The 23,960-nt window shown below is 36.9% G+C and overlaps 1 protein-coding gene across 1 annotated transcript in view; it reads left to right on the forward strand.

Annotated features, from left to right (window-relative positions):
- The first annotated feature begins 1,166 nt into the window (after positions 1–1,166).
- The window catches only part of rab11fip4a (RAB11 family interacting protein 4 (class II) a), a 70,563-nt gene continuing 47,769 nt past the window's right edge, over positions 1,167–23,960 (forward strand). Inside the window, exons 1-3 of the mRNA XM_073839430.1 lie at positions 1,167–1,422; positions 12,971–13,058; positions 16,968–17,053. Coding sequence (XP_073695531.1) covers positions 1,270–1,422; positions 12,971–13,058; positions 16,968–17,053 — 327 coding nt within the window. The 5' untranslated portion in view covers positions 1,167–1,269. The remainder of the gene's footprint in view (positions 1,423–12,970; positions 13,059–16,967; positions 17,054–23,960) is intronic.

Below are 23,960 nucleotides of genomic sequence, written 5' to 3' on the forward strand. Positions count from 1 at the left end.
AAGTTTATGTCTCGTATTTCAGACTTCATAATGTGATTTAACTCAACAATAGCAAGTTTGTCAATTCTGAGGAGAAAAAAGCCAGAAGTGTGGGATATAAACTCATGAATCTGAGACAAGGGGAAAAGAGAGAATGACGAGTTTTGTGAGAATAAGGCCAGAGTTTTGAAATATACACTCAAAATATCTTTTTTTTTTATTCCTTTATTCCTCGGCTTCTATAGACTGCTACTTGAAAACTGTCATTTTCTGCCACCAGATAAGCCCCGCCCACAAAAAAAAAAATTAGGCCTAATACTGTTTGCAAACAAAGAATTGGTCTATTAAAAAAGAGAGAATAAAGCATGCTCTTTTACCTTGTCAAAGTTGTGTGTGAAAGTTGAGTACCTAACTATCCACCTTCATCTTCCCGTGAGAGTGGGCACAGCCATTTGTAAATTTGATGTACAACTGCACAAAACAGCTCGTATTGCTGTTTGATATTGCAAAACGGTGTCTTACCATGTTATTTTAATGTATTATCTTAATAATGAACACTGGTTTGGAATGCAAACAGTTTTACTGTTTACTGCGCACTATTACAGTACTCTTATTTCCCTATAGCGGATAATGAACCGGAAGTCTCACCCATAGGCTTACTTCCACGTTGAAGAAAAGCATATTTTTTAGAATCATCATTGACAGGTAAGCAAAACGGTTTAGTATACAGAGATGAGGTATTATAGTTTAAAAAAAAAAAAATCATATGAAATGTTGCAAAAAACGACCCAAATCACAAGTGTTTAATCCATAAAACAACTAAATTATATTGAGTAATGAATAATAAGAAGAATAATATTCTGAATTGGTGTATATATGTGCTGACACCCTAAACAGGAGATCAGGAACAGATATTGCTGATAATCTGCTCACTGTATCTTTTGTTTTAAAACAGCTTTGACTCGGGATCAGCCCAAAATGATGTCAGTATGATTTAATTCAATCCAATCTGAGTTTCGTTGTCTTATGTCAGTTGGCTGAACCAATCGAAGCGAGCTAAAGCCATTCGCATCATAAGTGACGTCAAACCCAAGATAGAGCTCATTCCGGAGCGCGCAAAACCCCTCCGCAGGCGCAGATGGTTTCTTCCAGATGAATTGGAGTGATGCTGCTGATGTCAGAGCTCTGAGTGCTGAGGCTGAGCTCCGCGCGAGCTGAGATGATGGCGAGCGCGCTCACGGCAGCCAGGTCTCTCTAAGACAGAGCATTTAACAGCGCCTTGTCGTAACGATGGACGGCAATGTCTTCCCCGACCAAGAACAGCTGCTGGTGTTCCTTAAAAAGCTCAAAGAAGTGTTCGACGTGTGCGACGAGGATGCAGACGGATATATTCGGGTTGAGCACTTCGTGGACCTCGGTCTACAGTTCGGCCAAGGAGATGAAGTAAGAACCTCTCTTGATATAATCACTCACTCATTTACTTAATTCTGGGATGTTTGTCTTTTATAAATGCGGAGCACTTTTGTGCCTTGCACCTTACAGTCTCTGGGATTAATTAAATAAAACACTTTCTCCAAATTTGTGCAAACAGGTTGGTTTATCCACATATCTAATTTTCTGTAATTGGTACCAGACGTTTATGCTGCTGGCTACTTAAAGGCTACTGGCAGTTTAATAACTGCACTTCCATCAAGTAACCAAGACAACTGTCTCCTCACTCTCCTTCATCAACTGTGATGTCATCAGGCATCACTTACAGATCCAACAATTCATGTTTTCTGCAGATATAACAGAGACAATATTCCAGGAACCAGGAATGTATCACATAGTTGACTTAATGTCCACGACATATCCTTAACATGAAGATAAAATTCGTATATTTAGTTCTGGTATGTTGCAAAATGAAATCATGCACTTGTGTAAACAAGGCCATGGAGAATTCATATCATTTCTGAATGCCGTTCCAGCATTTCAGATAATGAAGGAATGTTTGGTAGTAATATCGAAGGTTGGCATGATTTACACGCTTAAAAATGTGTGACCCTGGACCACAAAACCAGTTTTAAGTAGCACGGGTATATTTGTAGCAATAGCCAAAAATACATTGTATGGGTCAAAATGATCATTTTTTTTTCTTTTATGCCAAAAATCATTAAGATATTAAGTAAAGATCATGTTCCATGAAGATATTTAGTAAATTTCCTACCGTAAATATAATTTTTGATTAGTAATATGCATTGCTAAGAACTTCATTTGGACAACTTTAAAGGCAATTTTCTCAATATTTAGATATTTTGCACCCTCAGATTTCCGATATTCAAATAGTTGTGTCTCAGCCAAATATTGTAATCCTGAAAAACCATACATCAATGGAAAGCTTATGTATTCTTATTCTTGTTTATTTGAGTTTTAGATGATGTATAAATTGATGATGTATTAAGCTGATATGTTGCTCTGGAGGCAGTGTTTATGCAAACGAGGTGACGCCCGGGTGACATCACCTTGCACATCGGATCCAAAATAAGCCGTTTTCTGAGGGTTATTACATAAATGCTTTTTTATTGATGATGAGGACATTTTAAGTTATGAAACTTGCAGGATTTATTACGCATACAAAACCCTCTTCTACGTCAAAATGTTTTATATCAATGGAATTTGGTTTCTAATGTCATGACTCCTTTAATGAAGACATTGTGACATTTTGCTTCAAAATCATACAGGATACATTGAAAAACTAGATTAAAGTGCTAATGTATTAATCTAGCTCCTGCTTTTTTAGTTTTGGTAATAAAATAACCAATGATTTCATTTCATGATGTTAGGTTTGTTCTATAACTGTAGATCTTGACCTTGCATTTCTAGCTGTGGTGGTTCTGCTGTGTAGTTCAACATGTGCTTCTTGATGGGCTGCCAATTAATGCTTTTGTCTGGAAACCTGTCTAATGGAGAGCATGTCTCCTCAGAGTGACTAGTCAGTATCCACTACCCTGTGTGAATGTTGCTCCTGCTGGAGATCTTTTTGGTTGAAAGTGCATTTTAATTACATTCACTCAGAAGCTGTCTGCTAACAAAATATAGCATGTTTCTGTGGACATTATCATTAAAGTGGTCATGATTTGCCTTTTTTTTATTATTTTGTACTGTTCTCTGAGGTCTACTTATAATGTTATCAAGATTTTTACATCGAAAAACATAATTTAGAAGTAATAGGCTATTTTCTGTCCTTGTTTTGACCCCCCTCATCAGAACGCTCTGTTTGAATAGGGATGGCTGATTGTAGACTCGAAAGTAAACTCCCACTGCTGTAATTGACTAACAGTTGTGTATGTTTGACAGCCTACATCCTTCATAGATGGATGCATAAATACTTAGTACATACAGTCAAGTCGAAATTATTCATACCCATGGCAAAGTCTGACTTAAAGTTACTTTTATTCAACCAGCTATTTATTTTTTATTTAATTTTTATTAGAAATGACACAGACATCTCCCAGAAGATAATAAGACGATGTACAAGAGGCATCATTGTGGAAAAAATTGTTCCTCATCTTTTATTTACATTTGAACAAAAAGTGTCCAAAGAGTGTCCAAAATTATTCATACCCTTCTCAATAATCAATAGAAAAGCCTTTATTGGCTATTACAGCAATCAAACGCTTCATATAATTGCTGACCAGCTTTTTGCATGTCTACACTGGTATTTTTGCCTATTCATCTTTAGCGATGAGCTCAAACTCTTTCAGGTTGGAGGGTCTCCTTGCCATCACCCTGATCTTTAGCTGATCTTTAGCTCCCACAGATTCTTAATTGGATTTAAGTCAGGACTCTGGCTGGGCCACTGCAAAACGTTAATGTTTTTGTCTGCTAACCATTTCTTCACCACTTTTGCTGTGTGTTTTGGGTCGTTGTCATGCTGAAATGTCCACTGGCGCCCAAGGCCAAGTTTCTCTGTAGACTGCCTGATGTTGTTGTTGAGAATTTTGATGCATTGCTCCTTTTTCATGGTGCCGTTTACTGTGATTAGGTTCCCTGGTCCACCGGCTGAAAAACACCCCCAAAACATTAGGTTCCCACCACCATGTTTGACAGTGGGGATGGTGTTCTTATGGTTGAAGGCTTGAAGGGTGCGGAACGTCTTGTATTTTTTAATAGTACTTTGCACTGTAGCCACTGGAACTTCAAAACATTTAGATATGTGACCCTGGACCACAAAACCAGTCTTAAGTCGCTGGGGTATATTTTTTGTAAAATTCCTACTATAAATATATCAAAATGTAATTTTTGATTAGTAATATGCATTGCTAAGAACTTAATTTGGACAACTTTAAAGGTGATTTTCTCAGTATTTTGATTTTTTTTGCACCCTCAGATTCCAGATTTTCAAATAGATGTATCTCGGCCAAATATTGTCCTATCCTAACAAACCATATATCAATAGAAAGCTTATTTATTGAGCTTTCATGTGATGTATACATCTCAGTTTTGTAAAATTTAACCTTATGACTGGTTTTGTGGTCCAGGGTCACATATGGTCTTATAGCCCTTTCCTGTCTTGTGAGCAGCCACAATGCGCAGCCGCAGGTCCTCAGTGAGCTCCTTTGTCTTAGCCATGACTGTCCACAAACCAAAAGCAAAGAGCTTCTGTTTTTCACCTGTTGAGTTGAATAAAACAGCTGTTCCTAATGAATCAAGGTAATTAGGATGCATTAGAACAGCTTGGACTATTTGGAATGGTACAGAACTTTGGATGTTCCCATAGACTGTGACAGTTTGCAAAGGGTATGAATAATTTGGGACATGCCACTTTTTGTTCAAATGTAAATAAAAGCTGAGAAATATTTTTTTCCACAATGATGCCTCTTGTACATCGTCTTATTATCTTTTGGGAGAAGCCTGTGTCATTTCCGAAAATGACACAAAAAAAAACTTGCTGGTTGAATAAAAGTAACTTTAAGTCAGAATTTGCCAGGGGTATGAATAATTTTGGGCTTGACTGTATCAAGCGATCTGTAATAACAGACAAAGCAAATAGTGACCACGTAAAAAAAAAATTGTTTACAGCATCATCTTTTAGAGGAATTGTGCAGAATCCCGCATTGAATTGTGCCTGGTTTGTAAACGTATCTGTGGTAAAATGAAGTTAATGAAGGATCAAGCTGAACTGATCTGTCAGTTCAGCTTATCTGCTCCAGAGAACTGCCTGTATTTAGAGCGTGACCAAAACAAACAACATAATGACAGGAATCACAGGTGCTTTGGCTAATCCTCATTATCTTTTTCTCATTTACAGAGACGCTTATTCTTCTGCCCAATTGGGCCAGACTGTGTTTGTCAGTAGGCCTTTTTTTTAGTCGCTCATCATGTTTTCTTTTTAATACGAATCCCACAGGAGAAGCTGGACCCCTGAATGTGCTTTCGCATGTCATTAGGCTGGTATGAAGGCACAATACAAACAGCAGAAATAACGGCTATAAAACACTTGTTTCCTGTCACCATGGCAATCCACGTTTAACAATCTGAGGATGCTGAAAAGGCCTTTCCTTTCAGTTAAAGCAGGGTGGTAAAATAAGGATGTAGTGCAGGTTGTTATAATGATCCTTTTGAGACTGGCTTGAGATTTTAGTGCTCTTGGTTGACTGTATCAGAAGTATTTTATCTCCATGTCACAAATTATAGCCATTTTTTTCCGCATTGTGTGCTGTTCAACCATGTGCAGCTGTTCTTGGTTGACGCTAGTGTTATTATTCGGCTGATTAGGATGTTTAATTGGCTTCCTTTACACATTCAATTTAATCCATAATGAATTGTGGTGCCTCAAGGCTCTTTGACATTTAAAATGAGTTTCTATAGTCTCAGTGGACGGAAGTAATGAAAACGAAATGAGCAACCTGCTTTAGTTTGCCTGCATGTTTTTCAGGAACTCTTGATGTTGTGCACTTCTTATCTGACCACAGGTTCAGGTATTATTAATGCGATTATTAAGCACACAGATTATCTTTTATTTGATGTTGGAAATGACCCCTATGCCATCTCGTTGAGTGTATGTATTTACACTGTGTTGTGTGACTGTTTTGCTTTCTAAACATGGTGAGCAGTATGCAGGAGTCAGCAGTGGTGACAAATAGGTGATTTTATCTGATTGATAGTAGGCACAAAAGGGAAGGACTCAGTAATAGTCGGCCTTCTAAACCTTACAGATTCAAAACAAACTGAAATCATTACTGCTGCACAGGAGAAATGCACAATACACTGCAAAAAATGCTTTTCTTTCTTAGATTTTTTGTCTTGTTTCCAGCCATATCTAAAAATTCTTAAAGGAGTAGTTCACTTTCAGAACAAAAATGTACAGATAATGTACTCACCCCCCTGTCATCCAAGATGTTCATGTCTGTCTTTCTTCAGTCGTAAAGAAATTATGTTTTTTGAGGAAAACATTTCAAAAATTTTCTCCATGTAAAGGACTTCTATGGTGCCCCTGAGTTTGAACTTCCAAAATGCAGTTTAAATGCAGCTTCAAACGGCTCTAAATGATCCCAGCCGAGGAAGAATGGTTTTACCTAGCGAAACGATCGGTTATAGTTTTTTAATCTCTACACAAGAGTACGCACAGAGCTAGACAAGATGAGCATTTGAGGTTAAAAAGTGTATAAATTGTAATTTCTTTTAGAAAATAACTGATCCAAATTTCTTTTTTGCTTGAAACAGGCAAAATAATCGTCCAATGGGGTAAGCAAAATAATCTAGTTGTCTGCTTGAAATAAGATTATTTTGCTTACCTCACTGGCATATTATTTTGCTTGTTTTAAGTAAAAACTCAATTTTAAGCAAAAACTCACTTAATTTTGACTTATTTTTTTCTGAAAACAAGACAATAATTTTTACTTTATTTTTAGATATTTTGGCTGGAAACGACAAAAAATCTAAGTAAGAAAAGCATTTTTTGCAGTGTAGCTATGTTTCCATCACCCTGTTTTTATGCACGTTTTGAAGTATCACATCAGAAATTAGTGATGGAAACGCCAAAATTGCACAAAAAAGATCCCTCAATTCGCAAAAAAAAGTTTTTACGCTCACTTGAGTTGGTTTTTGATTTGTGCGAAAAAGTGTTCGTCTGAATAATGGGAGATGGAAACGCATTTTGCAGATAAATTCCTTCACGCATACCAAAAAAAGTCATGTGACTTTGCACTATGGGATGGGATAACTTGACTAACCAGCAGACCAGTCTCGTTCCACAGCATCTCAAATGTTGTTATGCTCATTCTGAAATGCCTGAGAAAAGTCTGTCGTCAAAGTATTTCTGTTTAATTGCCTCCCAGAACTGTCTTAATCGACTGTGTTCCAAACAGCTGGAGTATGTGATTCCGAAAGCAGTTACCGCATTTATTGTTTCGTATTGTTTGTTTATTGTAAATATTTTATTGTATATGTTATGTGATGTTTTTATAGTGGTTTAGTATGTTATTTTTAGGGGTTGACCGATTATCGGTGCCGATATTACATATTTTTATGGGTATCGGTCATTTCCAAAACCGATTTGCAGATAAAATAATAATGTTCATTTTTACACAATACATACAGTGAGGAAATAATTATTTGATCCCTGCTGATTTTGTACGTTTGCCCACTGACAAAGAAATGATCTGTCTGTAATTTTATTGGTAGGTTTATTTTAACAGTGAGAGACAAAATAACAGCAAAAAAAAAAAAAAAAATCCAGAAAAATGTTATGAATTGATTTGCATTTTAATGAGTGTTAGCATTTTAACCCCTTCGCAAAACATGACTTAGTACTTGGTGGCAAAACCCTTTCTGGGTTTCATGTACCATTTGACAAGATCCTCCCGTGTAGTTCTGGGCTGATTCCTCACCGTTCTCATGATCATTGAAACTCCACTGGGTGAGATCTTGCATGGAGCCCCAGACAGATTGAAAGTTATTTTAACGTTTCTTCCTTTTGCGAATAATCACCAACTGATTCTCACCAAGCTGCTTGGCGATGGTTTTGTAGCCCATTCCAGCCTTGTGTAGGTCTACAATCTTGACCCTGACACCCTTGGACAGCTCTTTGGTCTTGGCCATAGTAGAGAGTTTGGAATCTGATTGATTGCTTCTGTGGACAGGTGTCTTTTGTACAGGTAACAAACTGAGATTAGGAACACTCCCTTTAAGAGAGTACTCCTAATCTCAGTTTGTTACCTGTATAAAAGACTCCTGGGAGCCAGAAATCTTGCTGAGGGATCAAATGATTATTTTTACTTATTAAAATGCAAATCAATTTATAACTTTGTTTAAATGCATATTTTTAGATTTTTGTTGTTGTTCTGTCTCTCACTGTTAAAATATTGTCTCCTGGTCTTCTTAAACTGTAATAATTGGTATCAACATCAGCCCTGAAAAACACATATTGGTCAACACCATTTTTTTTTGTTATCAATGTACTGTTTGGGATTGGTAAAATGCACACCAAACCTACTGTGGTGTACACCAGTTTATGGATTTGATCAAATTATGGATTACGAATTACTGAATACTGATTAGTAGGGGTGGGACGATACAGGTAACTCACGATTCAATTCTGTGGCGATATGTGGCCCACGATATTGATAATATCACGATTCGCGATATCTACGATATTCAATATATTGGAAGAATTTTCATCAACGATATATCACGATATATATGTAACAGAAAAAGAAAAAAATACCCATAATAAGAAAATCTTATGCATTTATTAATGCCAACATTTCCAAATTGTGCAAAGAAATATGGAATTGCATAATAACTCACTGCCTCCTGGTCTTAAATGTAAACACTGTACAGCTAGACAGATAAAAGTGCATGAACATTAAAAAACAACATGTAAACATTAACTAACATGTGTAAACCATGATACTGAAACGTCAGTAGTAAGTTACTGTAAAGTGCTTTATGTTAACCTGGACAGTGGACACATCAAGGCATATTCTTCTTGAGGAACACTAACTGATCAGCATGCTCAACTAGCGGGTGGGTCTTTTATTTGTTTTTCATTATTTTCCGCCATTCTTCTCACTTCTCTTTTTTTCTGCGCTTTTTCTCCGTTGTTGTTAGTTAACTTGTGTTCTTCACTGGCCGCTGCTTCCGCCACTTTACCCCTATTTACTCGAACAGTGCCCCCCCGCAAACAGAATGGTAGATATTGGGTAGTGACAGTGACAACGGGTAAATTTGTGTTGTAATAATGTCGATATCGATATTGGCCGTTAGTGTATCGATTATTTATTGCGACAGAGAGCACAATATATTGCCATATCGATTTTTTTTCCCACCCCTACTGATTAGGTGATTGGCTTTCAGTTTGGACTTTGTTATTTTGTTTATATACTGTATATGTGACTCCGTCTGTGAAATCCAGTCCAAAGTCTCAAAATCTAATTATGAGATAACAAGCATCAAAGTTTGATTTCAACCATTTTCACTAAGATTTCGGTCTTTGACACAACCTTACTCAGTCAATATTAAAGATCAAGGTTAGATTTTCGCAGAAAGTTCTTAGTCTTATGAAGGATGATTTTATAACAGTAAATCACAAAATGAATGACTTTAACTGGATTTTCACAGCCAGGGTCAAAAGTTTGGGGTCAATAAGATTTAAAAAAAATCAAGACTGCGTTTATTTGATCACAAATACAGTAATATTGTGAGATATTATTACAATGCAAAATAACTGCTTTTTTAAACATGATTTAAAAAGTAATTTATTCCTGTAATGGCAACATTTTTAAAATTACATTTTTTTTTTTAATTTCAAAATTAATCATTAATTTCTCCAGTTTTCAGTGTCACATGATCCTACAGAAATATGTGGATTTGCTGCTCAAATAACGTTTTTTATTTCTTATTTCTTATTAGTATTTTCAGTGTTGAAAACAGTTGTTCTGCTTAATAGTTTTGACAACATTGTTTATTTTAACTAGAAATTTACTTTTCATAGTATAAATGTCTGTTTACCTAGATTCTATCACAATAGAATACTAAGTATGCCAAAGAAAAACAATCCTGTAATGATCATAATGGCTATGAAGTAGTGTTTTTACCATTAGTCAGAAGCACATGTTTTTGTGCCAGGTTGTACCAGTTGCAGCGATACAGTTGAGTGCTTTGTGCAGAAGGAAGTGATGTAACAGCATGAGTGTGTGAGTGCGAGGTACAGTCACAGATGACTTGTCTCTCTGCATGGTGCTAGTCACAGATTCTGACTCACAGTTAAGACCAGTTCATGATAGCAGCTTGAATGTTTGTGATGACCGCCTCAGCAGGGCTTCTTGCCAGTCTCTCATCCATTTCTTTTCTCTAATCCACTATTTACGTTTTTTCTAGAACCATATCTCTTAATGTCATCACCTTCCATCCATCCCTTCCTTGCTATTATCTCATACCCTTTGCTTTTCTGCCTCCGGGTCACCTTTTTCTTTTTCATCCTTCATCTAGTCTTCACCTTCATTCCTTATTCCTCCCTCTCGTGTCTCTCCCCTCCCCTTCTCCATCTTCTCCTCCAGTCTGTTTTAAGATGCTGTGATTGGTATGCGTGAAGAGCACGAGGATGTTTCAGTGCAGAACGTGTGGTGAACATGTGTGCCTCTGCTCTCCATCCCCTCCCACAGGCTGCACTAGGGTGGCCTTGAAGAGCGGTTGCTAACATTGAGCCCCTGATGCAACACTCATTAACAACAGCACTGCTTCACAGGGACCCTGACACAACACACTGTGACAAAATGTCCGTATGACTGAGCTCTCATTTAATTTTTCACAGACATTATATGAGCTTTCTAGGCTCAATTGTAGCAGAATGCAAAACTGGAAACGAAATTGGTGCTTAATGCATCACGTATGCTGTGAGGATGAAGATTGATGAAAGACTCAAAACAAAGAGTTTCGTAATCAGCCTGCAGATATTCCGGACGTGGTGTGAATTTTTTATTTCTGCTGATGTAACCAGTTTTTAGTTATGTAAACCGAACGCAGCTGCTCTAAGGAACTCATTCAGCTATTACAGAAGGTTCAAACGCTCACTGATGCTTCAGGAGGAAACATGATGCATTAAGAGCCGGGGGGTGAAAACTTTTTGAATTTGAAGATCAGGGTAAATTTAACTTATTTTGTCTTCTAGGGAACATGTAACTATTTTCTGTCGTTTTTGAAGTGCAGTACTACATGAAAAAATATGATATTTAGGTAAAATAAGAAAAATGTACACACCTCCATTCTGTTCAAAAGTTTTCACCCCCGTTCTCAATGCATTGTTTTTCCTTCTGAAGCATTATTGAGCATTTGAACCTTCTTTAATAGTTGCATATTTGTATGATCCCTCTTATTTTGGTCAAATAATTACCATTTTGCAGATTCTGCAAGGTGTATGTAAACTTTTGACTTCAACTGTGCATATAAACTGTATTATTCTGTATGTTTCCCAATTTTTTTTTTCTTTCTCTCGGCCTGAGCTGAGGTAGAGTCGACATTTAGGGCAAGTGATTTATTTAGCCCATGTGTGTTCCTCTTTTTCTTGTGTGTGCATGCGCGATCACAGAGATGCATCACCTGCCTTCATGGCCGTTGTGTTTCAGCTCTCTGTCCTACTGCTAACGCCTCTGTTTCTGTGGCAGTGTGGTGAATCATTCTAGCAGGTTATGAGAGGAGTGCTGCAAGACTGAGCGGTTGTCAAGAACACTTCTTCTCTTCTTAGAAGAGAATATATTTAGAAAGGAGTGACGCTGTCAAGGAGCTGTGTGTGAAGTGGGAATCACAGTTACAATGATTTCTCTGTTACCATGGAATGTTTTCTAATAAACTCTCATAAACATGTCTGGCAGCCCTTAAGGGCAACCTTCCCTCAGGAAAGAAGAATTACTAATGAGATCTCTTTAATAAGTCTGTTGTTTCTTAGAAAAGTGAGTGAGATCCAATGGAGATGAAAAAGACAAAAATGAAAATTCTGTCATTACTTACTTCATTAAATAGACTATTGTACTGATGTCCTAACTACCTTTCTGGGCCTTGAACATGTCAGTTGTGTTGCTGTCTATGCAGGGTCAGAAAGCTCTCAGATTTCATCAAAAATATCTTAATTTGTGTTCCAAAGATGAACAAGGTGAGTAATTAATGATAGAATTTTCATTTTTTGAGATCCTAAGCCTTGAAAAAACATCCTCTGAGAAATACACTATTCTCTGTTATTACACGGCTCTTTGGAATGCTTGATTCTGATTGGTCAGTTGAGACATTTGAAGGTTCGTTCTTTTCAAATAATTACCGCTCCAAAGTAATAACGCATAGCCGGTACTACTTGTATGTTTAAAATCCCTCCGTGCCAACAAAGATTACCGTTTGGCGCCATCTTGTGACAAACACTGGACAACCACAATTAATGGAAAATTTCGACATTAATCTATTTAAATTGTCTTACTAACGTACATAGTTTGAATGTTAGTCACGTGGTACTATATCGGTCCGCGGAAGGATAAAAATGTTAATTTAAAACAAATATGCCAATAAAAGGTTTCAAATTCATATTCATGTCCAGTTTTGTTTCCTTATGTGGCAAGTAGCCGTGTAATAAGCGGGATAATGTACAGGCAGCCGGTAGTTATCGCAGAAATAAGCCCCTTCTTACATTATCCCTTACTTATCAGAAAAACAGCTACGCTTAACCAAGGTGTTTGAAGGCAAATTGTCTGTGAGTTGAGTAAGCGAGTCTTGTCACGTGTCAGCAGTATGTCGGTATCAGTCTTTTTCATTTGGACAGCTGTCCATCACAAAGACTTGCTGACCGCGACGACACATTCTGACAGCAGCTGTTCTAGTGCTATACCTATGGGAGGTGAAGCTGACCACTGATAACACACACATCCTCTCATTTATTTATAGTAAGGTACCATACTGAACATGTGATCGTATTCCTCATCAAGGTGACTTTGTAGTTACCATTCTCACAACTGTCCTTTTTTTTCAGGTGAAGAACTTTGCCAAGTACCTGGATCCCAATGCTCACGGCAGAATTAACTTCAAAGATTTCTGTCATGGAGTGTTTGCAATCAAAGGTAAGGGGACAGTTCTCCTCCAAGCAGTATTTCATGCCAGTAAATATCATTGATGAATCTCTTTGCATTAGATGAAAGGGATTCTAAATTCAGATTCAAATTAGGTCATTTTAACAGCAAAATAATACTGATTATGATAATTATTTTCATATACTATACCTATTATGGCACCTATTATGTCCCTTTGTACAAGATGTAATATAAGTCTCAGGTGTCCCCAGAATGTGTCTGTGAAGTTTCAGCTCAGAATACCCCACAGGTCATTTATTATATCATTTTGAAAATGCCTATTTTGATGGAAGCAGAAACACGCTGTTTCCGTGCATGTCTCTTTATACGCAAGTGAGCTGCTGGTCCCCATCCCCTTTTCCAGAATAGGACTGTGCCTTTACTTCCTATCTCAGATACTCTGTTAAAAAAAACATCTGTTTGGTTTGGATTTTCATGCTGAAACCATGCGTTTTAATGTCAGATCAGTTTAAACTTCTGATATGTGGTTTTCTGAGCATGGTAAGAAAAAAAGGAGCAGGTACATTTTTATCATTATAGGGCGGTCATGTACACACACTGCCAACACACCTTTATGCTTGTATGCTCTAAAAAATGCGGGGTTAAAAACAATCCAACTTGGGTTATTTGGCAACCCAGCACTCTGTAAATATTAGACAGAACACATGCTTATTTATTTTGACTAAATGTTTTTACCCAACATGCTGGGTTGTTTAATTTAAGTGAACTGTTGTTTACATTTTTTTATATTGCTGGCTTAAAATGAGCTGGAAATTAAAAATCACACTCAATTATAGAGGCAACAGCAATAATCAAGAGATGAACATTTATTATTAGGCAAGAACAAAAATATAAGACAAATTAAATTTATTTCTTATTAAATTTGCGCTGGTGATGGATATAACCATAACCTGCCCATAAACAAACAGTACTGGGATTAAAGAACATATTTTAACATCAAATTAAATTAAATTCAGCATTAGAACAAATAAAATCAGTTTATGTTATGCAAGGCAAAAGGCATTTCCATCATGTGAAACAACCTTCTTGTTCTTGTATGTTGTGTTGCATAAAATGCACGGTAAAGACTTTATAAATTAAATAAAACATATACAAACCTTTATTTCGCCGAAGAAGTGGACCAAATCAACAGTGCTGAGAACCACTCTCTCCTTTAGAAGATGCAAAAGGCCTGCGCTCTTACTGTAACTCAGCAGCCAGGTTATTTAATTGAAGACCCAACGGTTGGGTAGAAAACCCAGTATTAAAGCTCAGAAAAACTACCCAGCACCTGGTTAAAAATGTTTAAAACAACCAAATAAAATGACCCAACAGGCTGGGTTAAAAAAAACAAAAACAAAAAAACAGCATTTTTTAGATTGCAGAAAAACTACCCAGCACCTTGGTAAAAATATTAATAACAACCCAAATGACCCAACAGGCTGAACTCAGCATTTGGGTTAAAAAAAATTAAGCCAGCATTTTTTAGAGTGTGAACATGTAAAATTAATTTTGTGTAATAGGTGCCCTTTAAGCCCTAAGTGTTCATATTGTGGCATTAGATACGGAGCACATCTCTTCTGTTCTGTCATACACAGCTGTTAAGCACAAAGTGTGCCAAACCGAAAGGTTCTCCAGAGATAAAAGCTTAGTTGCGAAACACCATGTTCCCATAGACAGACACTTCCCATGATGTCCCTGAATTAAAAAGAGCATATTGTGCATTATTCCAGCCTAGTATTATCACTTTATTTTATTAAACAATTCATCAGAAGAACCCAAAGGCACAAAATGGAACACAGAGCTTGTTCTTTTTAGCATTCTGCATTGACATGTGTGTCTGGTGAAAATCTAGAAATGTAAGGGATAATGAATAGCCTGAGTGAGCAGAATCTGATTAGAGATCTCTGCTTCGCCACTGAACACTCTTGATCTGCCTAATTGAAAATAACCACATTTGAACAGCAAATTACGAGCATCTCTGGGTGTGCCTTTAATTAACCGTTTATCAGATTGAAACATTTTCCCATATAGCGACAGCATAGTAATTCGCTGGTTAGCGTGGGTTGTGATTCTCAGTTAAAAGATGGGGGGATGTTATTCCTGATTATAGTGTCAAGCATCAAGCATCACTATGGGATTTTTTTTAGGGAATCACAGACAAAGGTACTGTGTAATCATGGTTCAGCAATCTAATTTCACATTATTTATAGCTGTTTCAAAACACGTATTGCCTTGTCTAGCTTTTTCCTATTTCACTGTCATTAAGAGCACAGTAAACAGGGTTACATTTGTCAGCCGGGGACACTCACGCTGCTTGGCAGACTTATGAAGTGGAGATCTGCCAGCTGAATAGGCAGGACACCAGCAGGCACGGGGATCCGGGTAGGACATCTCTGTGCCAGCGTGCTGTGGAAGTGGCTGAAGAGTGAGACGCAGGCAGGCCAAATGGGCTTCAGGCCCAGAGACTTTGTCCCCTAGTGTCCTGTGTTTAATGAGCCCCAGTGGTCTTCCCACTCACTCTTTCACTAATGAATCCCCCGATCCCTGATCCCCGGCACGCACAGCAAGCCTACAAAGCCAAAGCCTATGTTTGTCCTTGTGAGGTCCCAAAGGAGACTGCGCTGCGCTGTTGTGTGGTGCATGATGGTTACCACTGTTTCGCCTTTGGTTTGTCTTCGCTCTGCTAAAACTGGCGTATTGTGCACAGCTTTATATATTTATGTATTGCCCACAATATGTTCCCATTTGGGACATTCCCGGAGCCAAGGCGAGCTGCGGCCCACTTGAGATGTCACACAGAGCACTGAGCCTTCACTACACTTCATGTTACGCGACTATAAATGGATCTGAGGCCTGGGCTGCCCTTCGCTGTGCCTCTCAGTGCGTTATTTATTCATGACATTTTACTTAGGTTGTTGTATTACTGCAGATGGGTTTGTGTGCGTGAGAAACAATATAGCCATATATCTAAGAGAATGATTCCCCTTTCCAACATGATATTTAGCGTTGAACTTTCAGTTTTTCTTCAAGATGTGTATCTTGACCATTTTTCTGGCTCTCATAAGTGGAGCAAAGAGTGTCTAAATTTTACAGTGGGTGTAGTTTAATAATTCAAGCCTGGTTTGAGAAAACACAAGATGTCATTGAACTGACAAATGAAATGTAAACTGACAAGAGGCTGATTTATACATACAGTACAATAGCCATAGTGTGTATGTGAGAAAGCCGTTTTTGATTAATTAGTCAGTGTATGTCTGACAAGCATCTTTTCTCTAATAAAAAGTAAATAGATACATTAAAGGGATAGTTCATCCAAAAATGAAATTAGGTCATGAATTAATCACCCTCATGTCTTTTCAAACCTGTGAGAACTTTGTTCATCTTCAGAACACAAATGAAGCTATTTTTGATGAAATCCAAGAGTTTTCTCACCCTGCTTAGACAGCAGTGAAACTACCATGTTCAAGGCCCAGAAAGGTAGCAAGGACATCGATAAAATAGTCCATGGGGCATCAGTGGTTCAACCATAATGCTTTTTGTGTGCAAAGAAAACAAAAACAACAACTTTATTTAACAATTTCTTCTCTTCTGTGTCAGTCTTAGACTTTGGATCAACATGAGTTTGAGTAATTAACGGGAGAATTAAAATCACTTTAAAATCTTTCTAAACTTATGTAGTAGTGGTGATGCAAACTTAATCAATAGCCATATTGTTATAGGTCTATCAAGTAATTTTTATAATACACAGATCATTTTTATAATATTCAGGCAACTGAAGTTGATATTTCGTGTCCACAAATTTATTTATCAGCTGAGTAGTCATAGAATTTGTAATAATAACTGAGCATTATCTCTTTCTTTCTTGACAGGACTAATATTTTTCTTTTTGTGATTCAGGCTGTGAGGAGATCCTGAAAACGGCACTTGGGACCCCCAACATCAGTGCGCAGCCATACCAGACAGACAATGGCTACTACTATCAGGTGGGCAGATTTCTGTGTGTTTGGCTAGTTGATGCTGTTTTCTTTTCTTTCCCACATGGGATGTCTAATTATACTGTTGATTGGGGGGTGGCAAAAAATAACATCTCAATATTTTCTTGTATTCATTCATTTTGGCAGGTTTAGGATAGTTGTGGAGAGCTGACTCCCAAAGCTTTCGATATCCGTCATATTCTGTGTGCTAGGAATAACAGATTGAATTTTAATTAACTTTTCCAATAAGTTTAAATTGATTTTTACTTTTTATGGGCATTTTTACCTTTATAAGGTTAATTATAAGGTTCTTACCTAATTAAATGTATGCAACATCTTTTGTGTCATATTCTCCAATTTAATCAGTAAATTCAAATAGTAAGACACTATAAGGCTGTAACTAATTAAATGAAATCAGTGTTACCAAAAATTGTATTTGCAATGCAGAGGTGGCACAGAATCTGCATCTGAAGTGGCATCTTGATGAATTTACATGGACTGTTTAATGCATTAAATGAATGCAGTTAACCTGCAGTTACAAATGCATGTTTTGATATTTTAAAAACAAAAGTTCAGTAGTGATTTTTGAAATAATTTGGGGGGAAAAAGGGAAAATATACTTTAAATATAAACCTAAAATCGCAAGTAGGTGGTGGCAAATCACTACATGAGTGAGTCATTCATATAACCAATTTGTTTAAATAATTGTTTCAGTAAGAAAATATTGTCATCTGTTGCTCAGGAACACATCTATGGAAGCCTGTTTCTGCCACTGAGTAATAAAAAAGGGTAATTGAGAGTTTAATCACACAATTCAGACTTTTTTCTCAGAATTGTGAGATATAAATTGGCAACTGCAGGTTTATAAAGTTAGAATTGCGAGTTTATTTCTTGCATATCTTATATATGGAAATGAAAAGTCGCAATTCTGAGAAATTCGGAGAAAGTCAGAATTACGAGATTAAAAAGTTGCAATTGCAAGAAAAAAGTCAGAATTCTATGATATAAACTTGCAGTTGCAATAAAAAAGTCAGAATTGTGAGATAAAAAGTCGCAATTGCGAGTTATGAAGTCAGAATTGCGAGATATAAGCGCAGTTGTGGGTTTGTAATTCGCAATTCTCACAATTCAGACTTTTTTCTCAGAATTGTGATATAAATTGGCAATTGCAGGTTTATAAAGTTAGAATTGCGAGTTTATTTTTTCTCGCAATTGGAAGTTTATATCACACAATTCAACTTTTTTTCTCAGAACTGTGAGATATAAACTCACAGTTGCAGGTTTATAAAGTTAGAATTGTGAGTTTATATCTTGCATATCTTATAAATGGAAAAAAAAGTCGCAATTAAGTCAGAATTACAAGATTAAAAAGTTGCAATTGCAAGAAAAAAGGTCAGAACTGCATGATATAAACTTGCAATTGCGGAAAAAAAAAAAGTCATAATTGTGAGATGATAAGTCGCAATTACGAGTTATGAAGTCAAAATTGCTTGATATAAGCGCAATTCTGACTTTTTTCTTGAAATTGGACGTTTATATCACAATTCAGACTTTTTTCCCAGAATTGTGAGATATAAACTCACATGCAGGTTTATAAAGTTAGAATTGCGAGTTTATGACTTGCCTTATATATGGAAATAAAGTCTCAATTCTGAGAAATAAAGTTAGAATTTCGAGATTAAAAAGATGCAATTGCAAGAAAAATATCAGAATTGCATGATATAAACTTGCAATTATATCGCAATTCAGACTTTTCAGTGGCCAAAACGTCCTTCCATACAAAACAGTTCTACTGTGGCTCTGTTTGAAACTATTTTCATTGATGAAATGAAAACAGGAACTTAAGATATATAAATTATATAAAATATATCGCACACCCCTGCCGTTGACTCCCCAAAAGTAAAGTAAGTCCGCTTAGCTGAAAACACTGTTTGTTTGACATTGTGGATATGCACCTAATTGCACCCCATTAAATTAATGGTCATTGACTGTATCATTGAGGATCTCCAAGCTACTAGAACTCTGAAGGTTGTCTATAGATATGACTATATGGTCAAAAAGTTTGGTGTATGTTTTAGCACAGCGAAATGCGTTTTTATTGATAATAGCATCAGTAATATAGAAAACAAGTGTTTTTGTGATTGGTTAAGTTTTGCCCTATTTGTGTTAGTTCTGTTTTGGCTAGAACTGGCTTGAACCATTCTGATATATTGTGCATGTTTTGATTCACTTTACTTGGGGACATGCACTACTGCTTGTTCTTATGTTCATTTGCGCCATATAGAGGCAGTTAAAACCCAGCGGCAAGCCAGAAACTGTAAGCACTTCTGTTGGCAGTGTGTCTAGACGCATTAGGACACTTAACAGGGAGAGGCATCTATTGTTCTCCGATATAACAAGGAGCGACCTTCTTTACGTCCGCCTCGGTAGTACGGATTCAGTTCTTGGCTTGTGTGGACTTGATAGATGAGAGCAAGTGGAGCCAAAATGCATCCCCAGCATGTCAGCTCTCACTCACATATACAGAGCAATCCATACAGCCACTGTTTCACAGGCTGCTGCTTGAGTTACAGTTTAAGCCTTGTAAAACATAACCTGACACCGGACGTTTAATGGCTGCTGTCAACATGCTGTATATGACTCAATGGAGCTGTCAGTCAAACAGACCGAGCGGAGGGGATTCCTGACATCCATAGACATGTACTGTACACAAAGACATTTAGATGTATTATTATGCAGTTAATCACACACTTTGTTTTTATTAGAGCTTGATATCAAAATCCCAATGCGTCTCTATTGGCTATGAAGTCATCTATACTCCTAAAGATAATTAAAACACTTTTTTCCTTCTTGGAAAATGCACCAATAAAATTAAAGGGATAGTTCACCTAAAAAATGGAAGTTCTGTTATTAATTACTGATGTACCTTCATTCATCTTTGGAACACATATTAACATATTTGAAATCCGAGAGCTTTCTGACCTTGCATAGACACCAACGCAACCACCACGTCCAAGACCCACAAAGGTAGTAAGGACATTGTTAAAATAGTCCATGTGACATCAGTGGTTCAACCGTAATGTAATGAAGCTACACGAATACTTTTTGAGCGCAAAGGAAACAAAAATAACTTTATTTAACAATTTCTTTGGCTTCTGCATCAACAGCACCACACGCATACATGGTACTGTCGTGAACGTGTGGCGGAGACTGACATGGAAGAGAAGAATTGTTGACTACATTTTTATGGACTATTTTAACAGTGTCCTTTCTGGGCCTTGAATGTGGTAGTTGCATCCGGAAAGCTCTCAGATTCCATCCAAATATATCTTAATTTGTATTCCAAAGATGAATGAAGGTCATACAGGGTTGGAATGACATGAGAGTAAATAATTAATGACAGAATTTTCACTTTTGGGTGAACTATCCCTTTAAGTTCCTCCGTATGGGGAATTTAAAACATCTTTGTGCATTAAAAAAGAGTGAGACTGTCTCATCCCACTTGATAATATAACAATTTATTGCTGGTAAGCAGACAAATAACAAAACTATAACTATCCCAATGTCTTCATTTTTTTCCATCCATGGTTCAAAAGCTATAAGGTGTTTTTTACTGGGCATTGATATAAAACTTTCTTGCTCCTTTAAATGAACAAACATTTAAATTTGGTAGTAAAACCTAGTTTTGAACACATTTTTAAAACTGTTATTACTCAATGTATAGATGTCTCATTACAGTTAATATCACAGTTATCACAAGAGCTGTTTCTAATGAATGAAGAATAAAGCGGGTTATTGCAACATCGTTTCATCATCACTAGGTGGCAGTATTTGGAAAGAAAACAGATGAATTTAGCTCAAGACAGATAGAAAAGGCTATAATAAAGCAATACAACAACCCTTTTCAGATAATATTATATATTTATGTGAAAAGCAAGGATTAGAATTTTGCTCAAAAATGGCATTATGCAGATTTGCTGTATTGCTAAACATATGGCATCCTGATCTAAAATCATTCATATTATCCATCACCATTTGTAATCTAAAACAGCTCATTAATCATTACAGTGGTGCGTGGAAGATTGTAAGTGTTTTATTAGTCAGAAAGTACATTTCAGAATGAAGATGGATCGTAGTGTCCATGTGGATATTAAACACTGCAGCAGCAGCTGCAGTAGTGAACAAACCTTGTCTATAGACACAATCATTGACACTAGGAATGTAATGATGAGCTTCATAACCATATTGTCATCTATTTTAAAACACACTGCTTACATAACACCAATAGGAAAATCTGGAAGAGAAAAAATATCAAGAGGGTAGAAATATGAACAAATCTGAAAGTTTATAGCCAAATGTGTTGCTAATACAAAGGCCTGTTTTATCAGTTTTCAGTCTGAGAAGCATGCTTTCGTAAATTATTGTTTTTAGCATTGTTTATACCCAATTATTTGCTTGCTGCAAAAGCCAATTGTTTTCCAACTGTTACAGGAAATGTTATGTGTTTCCATTCAAAGCGAAAAAGGGTGGTGCAGGTATTAGGAATGTTTCCTGGGTACCTCCTGCAGTACTGCTTTTTTGTTATTTTGTTTTAAATTGTGGGACTGCTGTCATGTGAGGATGTGCAAATGAACTCAGTGCCGTCTACTGCACTGCTCTTTGCTCTTTCTGTGCTCTGCCGCAAACGGTTCTATTAGCACTTCAAATGAACACTGGACTGGAGCTCTGCATTGATCTTCTGCAGAGCACCTTTCTTTCTCTCCCTCTCCTTCCTTCCCTCCCTCTCTCTTTCCAAAAACAAAATGCATTGAAATGTTCATTTACTCTGGCTGGTAACATGACACCATGAGACTACTGTTTCCATCCCAGAACTTGACATGTGTTTCATGTCATGGATATTAACTAACTGAACCAGGATTCAATTAAGCTGCCATTTGCTAATATTGTGCCATATACAGTTAAACCAAAATTTGTTCAGATACCTTCAACATTTCTCACATTATCATATCACAGTTTATTCACCACAGTTTAGAAAATGGTAATAAATATGACAAGAACTCAATATATTCTGATATTTCTGAGATTCGGATATAGGTGGCAGTGTTTGGAAGGAAAACAAATGAATTTAGCTCAAAACAGACAGAAAAGGCTATTGTAAGCAATACAACAAATTCAGCTTGATAATCACAAATTAATTACAGTCAAACCAAAATTTATTCCTTTTTAAAGGGATAGGTCACCCAAAAATGAAAATTTGATGTTTATCTGCTTACCCCCAGGGCATCCAAGATGTAGGTGACTTTGTTTCTTCAGCAGAACACAAACGCAGATTTTTAACTCAAACTGTTGCAGTCTATCAGTCATATAATGACAGTCAATGGTTACCAAATCTTTAAGAGTAAAAAAAACATACACAGACAAATCCAAATTACACCCTGCGACTCGTGACGATACATTGATGTCCTAAGACACGTAACGATCGTTTTTTGCGAGAAACTGAACAGTATTTATATAATTTTTTACCTTTGATACACAGCCACGTCCATCTGTCCTGAGAACGAGCTTTTCATCTAGCTCGTGACATGTGAACGCGCTCTGGCGTAGTATACGCAAACGCCGGAAGGGGAAATCAGTGAAAAGTCCCGGATGAGTTAGCGCAAGCAAACATAATCTTTTAGCTTTAAATCGGTTCGAACAATTAGGATACGCGCAAGTAATTACCATTTTGAATAGCCGCTATACCCACAATCTCTGTGCACTGTGTAAACAATGAGTGTCGTATACATGCGACAGATCGCTTCCGGCGTTTCCGTATACTATGCCAGAGCGCGTTCACATGTAACGAGCCTGATGCTAAACTCGTGCTCATGACAGATGGACGTGGCTGTGTATCAAAGGTAAAAAAATGATATAAATACTGTTCAGTTTTTCGCCAAAAAACGATCGTTTCGTGTCTTAGGACATCAATGTATCGTGGCAGACTGCACCGGCTTTCGTAAAAAATCTTCGTTTGTGTTTTTCTGGGGAAACAAAGTCACCTACATCTTGGATGCCCTGGGCGTTAGCAGATAAACATCAAATTTTCATTTTTGGGTGAACTATCCCTTTAAAATTTCTCATATGTGACCCCGGACCACAAAACCAGTCATAAGGTGTATACATTATCTGAAAGCTGAATAAAGCTTTCCATTAATGTATGGTTTTTAGGTTAGGACAATGTTTGGTTCGAGATACAACTATTTGAAAATCTAGAATCTGAGGGTGCAAAAAAGTCAAAATATTGAGAAAATCACCTTTAAAGTTGTCCAAATGAATATCTTAGCTATGCATATTAATAATATTACTAATCAAAAAATAAGTTTTGATATATTTTTAAGGTAGGAATTTTACAAAGTATCTTCTTGGATAATGATCTTTACTTAAAGGAACACTCCACTTTTTTTGGAAATAGGCTCATTCTCCAACTCCCCCCGAGTTAATAAGTTGATTTTTACCGTTTTGAAATCTATTCAGCCGTTCTCCTGTTCTGGCGATATCACTTTTAGCATAGCTTAGCATAGATCATTGAATCCTATTAGACCAATAGCATCGCGTTCAAAAATGACCAACGAGTTTTGATATTTGTTCTATTTAAAACTTGACTCTTCTGTAGTTATATCGTGTACTAAGACCGGCGGAAAATGTAAAGATGCGATTTTCTAGGCCGATAAGATTAGGAACTACTCTCCCATTCTGGTGTAATAGTCAAGGAAGTTTGCTGCCGTAATATGGACGCAGTAGGCGCAGTAATATCACACAGCGCCTGAAATTCCCAGCTAGGTAACTTCCAACGAGGAACGCTCCCTGTGCATGCAGTTGGTCACGTTGTGCTGTGATGTGCTGCGTGATATTACTGCGCCTGCTTCGGCCATGTTAT

This window comes from Garra rufa, chromosome 1 (assembly GCF_049309525.1).
Source record: "Garra rufa chromosome 1, GarRuf1.0, whole genome shotgun sequence".
Lineage (NCBI taxonomy): Eukaryota > Metazoa > Chordata > Actinopteri > Cypriniformes > Cyprinidae > Garra > Garra rufa.